At 54.6% G+C, this 13,033-nt stretch overlaps 1 protein-coding gene across 3 annotated transcripts in view; it reads right to left on the bottom strand.

Annotated features, from left to right (window-relative positions):
- Per2 (period circadian regulator 2) overlaps positions 1-11,798 on the bottom strand; it is a 41,450-nt gene extending 29,652 nt beyond the window's left edge. For 2 of the 3 annotated variants that reach the window (XM_042702351.1, XM_042702354.1), the window contains exons 1-5: positions 11,688-11,798; positions 6,510-6,634; positions 2,583-2,831; positions 1,221-1,289; positions 467-621 (exon numbers count right to left, since the gene is read on the bottom strand). In XM_042702351.1, coding sequence (XP_042558285.1) covers positions 467-621; positions 1,221-1,289; positions 2,583-2,812 — 454 coding nt within the window. In that variant the 5' untranslated portion in view covers positions 2,813-2,831; positions 6,510-6,634; positions 11,688-11,798. The remainder of the gene's footprint in view (positions 1-466; positions 622-1,220; positions 1,290-2,582; positions 2,832-6,509; positions 6,635-11,687) is intronic. The other variant, XM_042702352.1, reaches the window with a different exon arrangement.
- Positions 11,799-13,033: the final 1,235 nt, after the last annotated feature.

Raw genomic sequence — 13,033 nt, 5'->3', positions numbered from 1 at the left:
AGAGCATAAAAGGTTTATATAGTAAATATTTCTTTTGTTGTTGGTGGTGGTGGTCATGGGGCTTGAACTCTGGGCCTGGGCACTGTCCCTGACCTCTTCAGCTCAAGGCTAATGCTCTCCTACTTGAGACATAGTGCCACTTCTGATTTCCTGGTGGTTAATTAGAGATAAGAGTCTCACAGACCGGGCTTTGAACCATGATCATTAGATCTCAGCCTCTTGAGTAGCTAGGATTACAGGCGTGAGCTACTGGCACTCAGCTATAAGTATTTCTTTTATCCAGTAGCTTCTCCTCTAAAAGAAAACTTCCAATGAACTGCACTTTCCAATCAATGTGCGGACATCAGGTTTCCATCCGTGCCTTTGCTCTTTCAGGAGTGCATTACAGAGTCAACACAACCTAAGCTGGAGTTTGGGGGCCCTAAACCTTGTCTCTGCAGGTACAACAAGGGCGGGGCAGACATACCTTTCACTTGCTTCACACTCCTCAGGGCATACTTCAAGGTCGCCAGCGTGCTGGCCTTGCCTTTCGCCTTCTTGTCTGCAGGGAGGTGGACCTTCAGCTCCCTCAGAGTTCTTATCAGTTCTTTGTGTGTGTCTGCCTTGGAAGACTGCTCGCTGCTGTAGAGTTCAAGGAGGCGATACTGTTAGTTTCCTAGTTGTCCTGAGGGGTCTCGTAGGGAGTTCTTCGTAGGGTGCCGCAGGGTGTGCAGTGGCATCTGTGGCCTCACCCACGATGGGCCAGCAGCACCCTTGCACCCAACACCCTTGCTGGCTGTGGTCACCAACCAAGTCTGCAGACATAGCTGCATGTCTCTGTCCCGGAGACCAAAGTTCCCAGGAGTGTCCTCTCTCAGGAGAGAGCTGCTGGAGAAGCCGGCATTTCATCAGGGCACTCCCCAAGAGGTTTGTTACAAACCCCAAAAGACTGAGGAAAGGACCCAGTCAAGGCTGCCTTGGAATGGAGCTGGGAGTGCCTCCCAGTGGGAGGAGCCACAGAGAGAGAGAGCGAGAGCGTGCATGCGTGTACACGCGCGCGTGCGTGTGTGTGTGTGTGTGTGTGTGTGTGTGTGTGTGTGTGTGTGTGTGGAAGGCAAGGGTACTGGCAGTCACATGGACCTGGCTGTATGACCAGCAAAAAAGTCACCCCATTCCACCTGACCTCTGCCAGTATTCTGAGTCCCAGAAAGAACCTGTGTACAGAATGTGGTGGGCCTCACCTGCAGCCACTGGTAGACGTAGACGGGTTGTGCTCAGTCTCTGCCATGAGCAGGCTGAAGGCATTGGGACTGTGGAAACAGATGCAAGCAAAACTCAGACATCGCATGCTCCATCCACTTCTTCCCCCTCCAGCCAGCGAAAACAGCCAGGAACACCACAGTAAGAGATTTAAGAAGATGGGTGGCCAGGCTAGGATTCAGATCAGTGGGAGAAGGCTTAGCATGCCCAAGGCCCTGGGTATAATCCTCAGCACCACAAACAAAAACAAGAGAAAGAAAGAAAGAAAGAAGAGAGAGAAAGAGAGGGGGGAGGGAGGGAGGGAGGGAGGGAGGGAGGGAGGAAGTAGATGAAGCTCAGATAAAGCTGGAACATAGGAATGAATATCAGATCCATGAATGACTGAAACAGAAGGAACAAGTTGATTCTTTTATTGTTTTTGGTGGGGGGGGGAGGTACAAGAGGCCTTTTACTTGCTAACAAGGTACTCTATCACTTAAGTCTCTCCCTCAATGTAAGTTCATTTTCATTTTCTTTTTTAATATGTTTTTTTATTGTGAAAATATTGTACAGAGGGGTTACAATCTCATTTTCCTTTTTTGTGTATATTAGTACTAGGGCTTGGACTCAGGGCCTCACACTTTGTGTATATGTGTGCCTGTCCTGGGGCTTGAACTCAGGGCCTGGGCACCATCTCTTAGCATTTTGGCCCAAGGCTGGCACTGTAACACTTGAGCCACAGCTCTACTTCCAGACTATTGGAAGCTATTTGGAAATGAGTCTCACAGACTTTTCTGTACAGGCTGGCTTTGACCCTTGATTCTCAGAGCTCAGCCTCCTGAGTAGCTAGGATTATAGGTATGACCCACTGGCACCTAGTGGGCCTCACATTCTTGCTTAGCTTTTTTGCTCACAGCTGACCCTCTACCACTTGAGATATGCCTCCAGTTTCAGCTTTTTGCTGGCTAATTGGAGATCAGAACATCTAGAATTTGTCCCCTCAGGCTAGCTTCAAACCAGAAATTTCAGCTCTCAGCCTTCTGAGGGGGTAGGATTGTAAACATAAGCACCAGTGCCCGGCTTGCAAGTTCATCTTCTCTAACCTGTTAGTATGAGCATCTGCTGGCTGGATTACCCAGCCCCCCTGCCTTGAAAGAACTCACTGCACTGTGTCTGTCTTTTGGCATCAGGCACACAACATATAAAGAGGACATCATTGGAAGCAGACAGACTCTAGTACATTTTCTGTAAGAGTTACAGAAGTACTGATCAACCCGTCGACGATGGTTCAAAGATGCGAAAGCCATCCATTTCCCGTGGACAGCACACCCACCACTCTGCCGCACAGCCGCTGCTCGCCCTACCTCTGATGGGAGTCGGGAGGCTCCACCAACATCCCCAGCTCCTTCCCACTGTCCTCACAGTCGCTGGCCTGGGAGCCACGGCCTGTGGAGCAGTTGCCATTGGTTTCATTTCCACTCGAGCCACTGCTCATGTCCACATCTTCCTGGAGCGCAGCCTGACCCGGCTGGGTCTCCTCGGACGCCTCAGCAGGACTGCTGGGGCTGCGGGGAAAGTCTGCGTAGCCATTCATTTCCGGCTCTGGAACGAAGCTGGGAAGAGAGGCCTATGGTCAAACACCAGAAGGAGCAAGCAGGGATGACGGCAGCACTGGGAACAGCAGTCCACTGACCCTTCCACACACCACACTGAAACAGCAGCGGTTGGCACAAATGACAGGTCTGTTACTTCATCTGAGCCCCTATCTGTCTTGGGTCCATCCCGACGGCCTCATCCTCAGGCAGACAAGGCACTGGGGCAGCTTTGGGGAAAGCCAGAGCAGCACTGAATGGGAGGCAGGGCTGGGAAGCTGTGTTTGTAATCTTCCCCATTATCTGGTGCAGGTCAGTGATCACATGATACAAGTTCAAAGAACTGAGGGCAGGGAGCCTTGCAGCACCGCACGAGCAAGGGTTGGGGGACTCCAGGGACTTTAGTCATTTCTAGTGCTGGGCTGGGGTGGGTGTGAGTGGGAGGGGAGCCCCTGGCTTTGCTCAAATGTGAGGAGCCACGGGTGGGTCTGAGCATCAGAGCTGCCACGCTGGTCTCCACTTGGACAGGTCTCCATGGCTGTATGAGCAGAAGTGTGGGTGCTTTGGGGCAGGTAGGGAGAAGGGATGAGATCAAGCAGCCAGTGGGCTTCTACCATGATCCTAGAGATCATCCAGGGGCCACGCAGAGGCAGCAGGCACGGATTAGAATGAACGAGGATACCAGCCCGAGCACAGGAGATTCCCTGTCCCTGAGAGAGAGGGAAGGCCCAGGACAGTACATTCAGTGGGGACTCCGCAGAAAGCTGATGTCCAAACAAGCCCAGAGGAGCATCTCAGGAAATCTGGGCACATGGACAGATCAGGGTTAAGGATGCAACCAACGCTAGAGGCCTGGGATCTGGGGGCTGGGAGGAGGCTGGCAGGGAAGAGGAAGGAGCCCCAGGATGCAGACCACAGAGGCCTGGGGACTAAGCACCTCACTTCTCTCTTCTCCTGACCTTCACTCTGTCAACCAAAGAAGACACAGAGGATGGAGGACATACCCACTCTGACTTGGAGGCTGGGCAGCAGCAGAGCTAGACCATGTGAGACCCTTGTGTTCACGGAAACAGAGCAAAGCCAAGGGACGAGGGAGCGTGTGCACGCGCGCGCGCACACACACATCACACACACATCCTATAACCAGCGCGTCTGTTGTGTACAGATTCCAGCTGGGTGAGCTGTGGTCAGCCACACAGGCCTGCCTGACGAGAGTGAGACTCCACATCCCACACCCAGAATGGCTTCGGTGGGGCCTTCAGCCCTGCCGAGAGGTTTCTTTGGGCAGTTTAGCCTAGAATGATATCGCCCCTCTGTGTGGTATTTGCTTGAGCTTTCCCAGGGAGGAACAGGGTTCCTGTCGCACCTCTGTTGCTCTAGGACCCAGTGAACTGGCCACAGATTACAAGACTGCAAGGGAGAGAGAGCCTCAGCTCTCTCAAAGGGACCCTCAAAGGGTCCCAATCCTCTGCTACCACGCACAGGTGGTGTCATCTCTAGCTCAGGTGGAAGCGGATAGGAGCCGAGAGTGGTCCCGAGGTCTTACCCCTCTGAGGAAGCCGGCTGGGCCAGAGCCACTGGGAACATGCCAGCAGGGGCATGTCTGTGGGGTAGGACAGACACTGAGGAAAAAAAACCTGGAGAAAATGAGGGTCCCCTGACAGCTGCCCACTGGACAGCCTGAGGACCCCAACAGGGCCACTAAGGAAGAGGCCACTCCTTCCCTCCCAAGCCCACCAGGCCACACAGCAGGGACTTTACCCAGCACTTCCCCACGCCTGCCCACTGATGGCTGGATGAGTGGAAATGGGCCCGCAAGAAGTCGTTGTACCACCACAGCCACCAGCAGGCTGACCATACCTTGTCCGGTCCATCTCAACAGATAGTCAATGTGGATCTCAAGATGATGCTGGCGAACAGCAACACAACTTCACAACACAGAAAAGGCACACTCAGAGCAGTGCCTGCCTTTCCTCAGAAGATGGAGTTGATGAAAGAGGTAACGCAGGCTGAGAGGAAAATGGCACGCTAGCAGAACACTAGGAAGGGCAGACGAGTCAAGAGGGCAGAAGATGGCTTCAGTGAGGGAAGATGTGTGAGGAAGGCTTTTTCTTAAATTGGTCGTGGGGCTTGAACTCTGGGCCTGAGCACTGTCCCTCAGCTCTTCAGCTCAAAGCGAGCGCTCTACCACTTGAGCCACAGTGCCACTTCCAGTTTTCTAGTGGTTTATTGGAGATAAGAGTCTCACGGAGTTTCTTGCCTGGGCTGGCTTTGAACCTCGATCCTCAGATCTCAGCCTCCTAAGTAGCTAGGATTATAGGCGTGAGCCACTGGTGCCTGGCTGGCCTTTTGTTTTTTTGAGACCAAATCTCATTCTATAGCCTGCTGGGATGACAGGTGTGTGCCATCATGCTCTGCTGTTCTGACCATACTTAAGTGTTGGATTCAAGATCACAAAAAAGTCTCAGCTTGTAAAATGAGAAAATAGGTACTGATGGTTACTAAAGTATGCATTTTTGTTATTGTTTTTGTTTTTGCAAGTCCTGGAGCTTAAACTCAGGGCCTGAGCTCTATTGCTGAGCCTCTCTATGCTTAAAGCTAGCACTCTACCACTTAAACCACAGGGCCATTTTCAGCTTTTTCTGACTAGTTTATTAGGGATAATAGTCTCATGGATTTTCCTGCCCCAGCTGGCTTTGAACTGTGATCTTCAGATCTCAACCTCCTGAGTAACCAGAATGACAGGCATGAGCCACTGGTGCCTGGCTCGTGTATATTTTGTACTGGACCACTCAGTTGTGAACCAAATCAAATTCTTACTTGGCTAAGAAGGCAAACATGAGGCAGACATGAGGCCTGAGGTGTGATAGAGGAAGATGAAAAATCAGAGGTCTTCCTCGCTGGCAGAGCAAGCAGAACAGTCTCTTAGGGAAGACGTGCTGTCCTTTCTAAGCAAACACTGCCTCTGCTTTTTTCATTTTCCACCTTTATTCCCAATACCTCTTACTCTACTTGGTTTATTTTCCTTTCCATTTCCTTCCCTTTTCCATTTCCTTCCTTCTCTTCCTTTCTCTAATCTCTCCTTCCTTCCTTCCTTTCTTCCCTCTCTCTCTTCCTCTCCCTCCTCCTTTTCTCTGTCTCTCTGTCTCTCTCTCTGAGACATTCTTGAGTCTTGTTATATACAGCCCAGGCTGGCCTCTAACTCTTGATCCTTGTGACTCATCCTCCTGAGTGTTGAGATTACAGGCATAGAACACCGTGCCTAGCTGACAAAGTTGTTTTATTTAATGCAAAGGAAAGGAAATGGCCTACTTAGTTAAGAAGGAGGGGAGAGATATGGAGGAAACCTGCAGTTTTGCTTGTGGATAATAGCTCTTTCTGAAAAGCTCAGAGCACTGAGCAGAAAGCAAAATGAAGATACACATGAAACTAAAGACAGATTTGAACCTGTCCATAGGTAGAAACCCTGAGCACTGGCAAAATTACAGAAAGAGTCTGATGTTTAGTGAAATCCCAATGAAAATCATACCAAATTCCAAGAACAAAGAAAATCCTATCAACACTCACATCGCACAAAGAAACAGATCAACTGCAAACAGGAAGAGCCACATCAGCACAAGACACTTTGTCTCCGAAGTTCCTGTCCACAGAGCTGAGAGGAAGGGCTTCAGCGAAGGGGGCCACAGCAATGACACTTACTTGTTATGGTGCGGAGAGCTGGAGTTTGCCAATATCCCAAACTCTGAAAACCTAAAATGCCAGCATTGGTCCAGTTTAGCAGGTCCAGTATTCTGGCCTTCTTGGCACTGTGCTGGGAGTTCTGTCTAATGTAATGAGAGTAAAGAAAGGTGATTAGAGCAGTGGCAGAGTGGCTGTTTAACAGGCCCAGGAGACCCAAGACTGTAGTTGGGTCCCACCATTTCCTGGCTGTGTCATCCAGGAAGAGTTCCTTAACCTCTCTGTGCTGTGTTTCTTCTTTAAAAGCAATGGATAACCTAGCTTAGGCACTAAGGTGATATAAGAGCAGGTGCAGAGCTGGGAAGGTGGCTCAGTGGTAGAGAGCTTGCCTCGCATGCCTGAGGCCCTGGGTTCAATTCCTCAGCACCACATAAGCAGAAAAAGATGGAAGTGGCGCTGTGGCTCAGGTGGTAGAGAGCTAGCTTGAGCTGAAGAGCTGAGGGACAGCACCCAGGCCCAGAGTTCAGGCCCCACCAAAAACAAACACAAAAACAACAACCACAACAAAAGAACAAAACAAGTGCTGCCTCTTTCTGGAAGCTAGGAGGTTTAGAGGACACAACCCAGGTGAAACATCCGGAATGTAGCAAGTGCCCAGAAATATCCGTTTGCATTATCAGAAGTAATCATGACAAGGAAACAGACTGGCCACGACAGTGATTTGAGGGGCATGCGGGGAGAGCAGTCACTGCCCTGGGAGCTGGGTCTGGCTTGTATACAAAGAACTAAAAGCTCAGAATCTCTATATGGGCCCTGGGCCTCTGCATGCGGCTCCCAGGGTTACTTGTTTGCACCCTGTGTGCTCCAGCTTCCAGGAGGCTGTTTGAATAGGATTCACTGTGAGTACAAAATTACCCGTGAGGGAAGATGAACCTTTTTGCTAAGAGGGTCCAAAGTAAGCCAAATCCTCAGAAACCTCACCATTCTAGAAAATGTGCCGCCTAGCACCAGCTGCTCTAATGGACGACCTCATTCTGCCAAGCTGGCAGACCTGACCACAGTAAAAGCAGACTTTGCCTCCCGCACTCAGACATGGACCCAGAACCGCTGGGCAGCAGCCAGGAGTTCCTGGAAACCTGGCTCTGCCAAGGTGGAGTGGGGAGGGAAAGGGGCTGGGAAGGAGAAGGCCAGCCTGGTCCAGGAGGGCCAGGGGAGCCGCTAGGCCTGAGCATTTCTGAGGTCCCGCCACCCCTTTAAATGCCTGCCCACTGGCTTTGCCCCAAAGAATGGTCAGATCTAGGACATGCGAGGGTCAGATTGAGACCCAGGTGGGGGTCACCTGGCCACCTCTGTGGTGGCCTCAGCAGATAGGCACTGAGCCACTGAAACCAAGGCCTTTGGTGGAAGGGGTACAGGAGAAGGGCTGTCTGGTGGGGTACAGGGTACACGGGAGGGGCTATCTGATGGCAGCTGGACTCGCTGCCCTGCCCTCTCTACATTCACAGCTAGCCACTCTTTCCTTCATCAACAGTAACAGGTTTGTTTGTTTTATTTTAGAAGAAACTGATAGCTCATCTTGGGCCCCAGCTCTAACCTCCACAGCCACTGGTATGGGAGAGCCTCAGGTCCTTCCTCCCTCCTCCCTCTTCGGGGGAAAATCAGCAAAGGGCTTTGTCATTTGTGGGGCTCATTTCTCTGACATGGAAGTATAGAAATGTACATCTTATAGTCACAGCTGGATGTGCTTCCCCAAACACACACACCCTGGGACCAGCCTGCACTCCCGGGGTCTCCCCCAGCCCTGCTTCCCACAGCCCTGCTCACTCTGCCTGTTTTCCTCTTTACATAACAGGGAACAGACAGCCTCCCAGTGCGTCTGCAAGCCCTGCAGTATTTTACAACCCCAAATATTAAAAATGTTTTCTACTTCCTGGTAGGAGCCAACTCCCTGGGGCCTGCCTGCTGTAATCCGGAGAAAATGTTTGTCCTGCTAAATAAACAGCCATGCTCTCCATGGTGACGGTTGGGTAAGCAAGGAAAATGTGGCAGGCTGTCCAAATATGGAGGGGAAGGAGGCCGGCGGGTGAGACAGCGTCTACCTCACCAGGACTCTCCCACAGCCCTTTCAGTCCTGAAAGGCAAAATAATGCAAAGACGGTGAGCAGGCCTCTGTATTCGGGGTCAGAGCTGTCCCACATGCAGGTGGCTTCTAGGAGGCCTAGCATTTTCCTTTCATGAGCCAGAGCTGTTATTCTACGCAGTGTTTAAGCAAGCAGTTCTAATTTTCTATACTTCCCACTCTGCCAGGAGCGCCAGCCTCTGACCAAGTGGCTGTGGCCTGTCCCTGGCTGCGATGCTCATCTGCTGCTTCTAATTTACTGTAGATCTGGAAATACTGTGAGCACTTGGGACCTCACCTCATAGGCAGAAAGACTTGAAATGAGGATCAGCTCTCAGAGGGCAGTACTGGCCCTGGCCGAAGGCAGCAGAGGCCCCAGGCTACACGTGCTAGCTATCTCCTGGGTGAGCAGATGGCAACGTGCCAAGAGGACAGACCACCTGGGTGTCTATAAAGCTGCTAGTTATCAAAAAGTGATTAGCCTGAAGTTAAAAACGGCGGGTTGTGTGTTGTCACTTTAGCCGAACGTGTAGTTTGTGCAGGGTGAAAGCCACACCCAGAGTGCAGCTCTTCCCTTTCTCTGTACTCTGGCCACTCATTGACTTTCCAGAGCTGGAGCCTGTGGTCTGTGGAGGCCTGGGGAAGTTACATCATCATTTAAAAACAGGCATGTACAGCTCCAGTGTTTTCCAGAAAGTTCTGAGAGAGGCAGTACAGTGACACATCTTTCCTATTTCCTTCTGAGTACACAGACATGCCTTACAGGGTGACATTATGTGACCCTAAAGGCAGGAGTGCACCAGAAACCTCTCTACCTTCTGAGTAGGTGTTTGGGACTATAAACTCTAGGGTTGAAGCAGATCTTGGAGCAACAGCTGAGTCACAGGGCAGCAGCCAGCTGGCTGGTGTAGAGCTACCTTCCACGGAAAGCCAGCACTGTGCCAGGTCTGTACCCATGAATCACGCCAAGACGACAGTGACAGATAACTGCAAACACCGACAGTGCCATCCCTGAACTGGCACACCACACAGCTGCCACTTAAATAAAAGGAGACACTTGCTTCATTATGCACATAAAACTTACAAAAAGTGATTGGCCTTACAGTTAAAAAAATTTTTTTTCAGTTAAAACTTTCAGATACAATCCTGTTTGCTTCTCAGCCAAACCCAGTCTGGGGTGAGGAACTTGAGGGGGCTCCTCTCAAAGGCGAGGCCGGTGGCCCTGCTGTGTCACCTAGGGATTCCTGCCAAGGTGCTGAGGCCCCTCCTGGAATCCAGTAAGCTCAGGATGCGCCATCCTAGGCCCCACCTGCAGCTCTGGAGCTCATGCTGACCCAGGGGCCAAGAAGACCTGTCTGGCCACGGTGTATACTCTCCCAGTACTTGCACTTCTTCATCAGTTCACCTGAGGGTAGGCCTTGATGGCTCCTTTGTTCTGAGTGTGAATCACACAGCCTCCCTCTGTAGAGGTTACAGAAACCCTGGTAACCAGGCTGTCATGTCTACCCTGGCCTTTCGGGAGGAAGAAGCCAGCACTACCCACCACCTGGTCCATGTCTGTGCCAGGCAGCCAAGGACACCCCCAAAAGGATGATATGACTCGCCCTCAATGGAACTACTAGTCTGGCTCGGGAGAGGAAATAAGGGCAAGGGGCAGGGGGAGTGGGGGGGCATCAGGTGGTCCCCTGCTCTCAGGCTTCCCAGATCTGGCTTGGCATTGGGACCTTCTCATCAGGCCAAGTTCCTGGCCCAGTGCCCATCCATGGAATTCCCCAGGCGCAAACTGTTGTGACCCCAGGGTCTCCCCAAGTCCCAAGTCCCTGACCCCCTGACCCCATGACCCCCTGGGCGGAGGGGAAGTCTGGTTTAAAAAAATGTTTACAGCAGGACAGGCAGTGAGTTACTGGTAGCTCTGCCCCGGTCTGCGGATCCCCGTGAGTTACTGGGAGCTCTGTCCCGGCCTCCAGACCCCCGTGAGTTACCGGGGAGCTCTGCCCCGGCCTCCAGACCCCCGTGAGTTGCTGGGGAGCTCTGCCCCGGCCTCCAGACCCCCGTGAGTTACTGGGAGCCCTGCCCCGGCCTCCAGACCCCCGTGAGTTACTGGGAGCTCTGTCCCGGCCTGGGGACCCCCGTGAGTTGCTGGGGAGCTCTGCCCCGGCCTCCAGACCCCCGTGAGTTACTGGGGAGCTCTGTCCCGGCCTGGGGACCCCCGTGAGTTGCTGGGAGCTCTGCCCGGGACTCCGGACCCCCGTGAGTTACTGGGGAGCTCTGGCTTGACCTCCGGCCTCTGGACCCCTGTGAGTTACTGGGAGCTCTGCCCCGGCCTGCGGACCCCCGTGAGTTACTGGGAGCTCTGCCCCGGCCTGCGGACCCCCATGAGTTGCTGGGAGCTCTGCCTTGACCTCCGGCCTGCGGACCCCCGTGAGTTACTGGGAGCTCTGCCCCGGCCTGCGGACCCCCGTGAGTTGCTGGGAGCTCTGTCCGGGATCCGGACCCCCATGAGTTGCTGGGAGCTCTGCCTTGACCTCCGGCCTGCGGACCCCCGTGAGTTACTGGGAGCTCTGCCCCGGCCTGCGGACCCCCGTGAGTTGCTGGGAGCTCTGTCCGGGATCCGGACCCCCATGAGTTGCTGGGAGCTCTGCCTTGACCTCCGGCCTGCGGACCCCCGTGAGTTACTGGGAGCTCTGCCCCGGCCTGAGGACCCCCGTGAGTTGCTGGGAGCTCTGCCCCGGCCTGAGGACCCCTGTGAGTTGCTGGGAGCTCTGTCCGGGACTCCAGACCCCCGTGAGTTGCTGGGAGCTCTGTCCGGGACTCCGGACCCCCATGAGTTGCTGGGAGCTCTGCCTTGACCTCCGGCCTGCGGACCCCCGTGAGTTACTGGGAGCTCTGCCCCGGCCTGCGGACCCCCGGCGCAGGGCAGCGCGGCCCTGCAGGGAAGCCGCGCCGTCCGCACGCACGCCGTCCCGTCCGCCTGCGGGCGTCGAGCGCGGGACCCCCGCCGCCCTCCCGAGGCCGCCCGGCCCCGCCGGTTACGTAAGCGGCGAGCCGGCAGCCGCCGGCCGGCGCGCCGCCCCACTCACCACGTCCACGTCCGCCCGTGAGTCGGTCCCCGGTCAGCCCGTCGGTCCGTCCGACCCGCGCCCGCCACTGCCGAGAGCCGCGAATTCCCGCAAAGCCGCTGTCGCCGCCGCTCCGACCGCCGCTGTCACATAGTGGAAAACGTGACCGTGCGCGGTGCGCCCGCCTCCCGCGCCAGCCATTGGCTGCACCACCACCTCATTTGCATATCAGGGGGGCCGGGCCTGCGAGTTCTACGCGTCCATTGGTGCTGGCGGCTGTCGCTCTCTTTACATAAGATGCACATGGAACTCCATGTTCACCTCTCCAGGTTCCTCAATGAAGACGCGGCGCACTCGCACTCCCCCTCTCGTCCTCCCGAGTGGTCTCTTCCACTTCCGGCCTGGACGCTTTCCATTCACGACGCCCAGGGGGCCGCCGCCTCACGGAGCGTGGAGTGGCACGTACCACTGCGGGGCGGGGGGCCGACACCTGCGGCTGGCACCTGCGGGTTGGGTCCCGCGCAGGTGATGCCCAGCGGCTGCCTAGAGCCGGGTACCGGCCACCTCGGCGGGGAGGGCCCAGGGCGCGAAGCCAGGGCCACGGGGCCCCCCGCAGAGCCCTCCATTCACTCCTTCCATTCATTCATCTCTCACTCTCCCATTCATCCGGCGCTGGGCGCAGGAGCTGGCTGGGCACCGAGGCCGGGCGGCCGGAGCTCCGGGTGCCCCGGTCACTGGGTGACCCCCAGCGCCCCAGGTCCACGAGGCAGCCAGCGGCCACGTAGCCTTTCCCGCAGGTTGCAATTTTTTTGTTTAGGAAATCGAGTTATTGCTGCTGAAAGAGATGGGGAAGAAGCGAATGTAGTCCCGGCCCCCGAGCAGAATAAATGATCAAATAACGGGGGTTTAACGAGATGACTGCAGACCAACCGGGCCAAGAGGAGGAAGCCCTCGGGAGGCGCGGGCTTTGGGGAAAGTGGCTGTTCCCGAGGGGCCAGCCACCAAGGCCCAGGGTGAGTGGATCCCCGGGGACGGCACCGACCTCTGCAGCCCTTTGGCCAAAGCTAATGTTTGGAAGCGCTCAGCCCCCAGTCCAAAGTGTCAGAGGAGAGAGTAGAATCCCAGGCCTACCCAGGGGCACAGATCAACCTGTGGGCTCTGTTAGGGTCTAATGGGAGCAGGGGTGAGGCTGCATTGGCTTGGAAGGGCTGAAAGGTGTCGAGGCATTGCCCAAGAAGCTGGGGCTTGTAGTGTATCCCTCCACTAGGTAGGTCTGGGGAGCAGGGATGGAAGGGAAGAGAAAGTTATGACCCGGAAGCAGATGACAAAACTGAGCCACTAGTATTCAAAGCCAGTTAGCCTACATC

Source organism: Dipodomys spectabilis, unplaced genomic scaffold (genome assembly GCF_019054845.1).
Source record: "Dipodomys spectabilis isolate Male_0828 unplaced genomic scaffold, ASM1905484v1 ptg000321l, whole genome shotgun sequence".
In the NCBI taxonomy this organism is placed as follows: domain Eukaryota; kingdom Metazoa; phylum Chordata; class Mammalia; order Rodentia; family Heteromyidae; genus Dipodomys; species Dipodomys spectabilis.
This window is presented reverse-complemented; position numbering and strand designations above follow the sequence as displayed.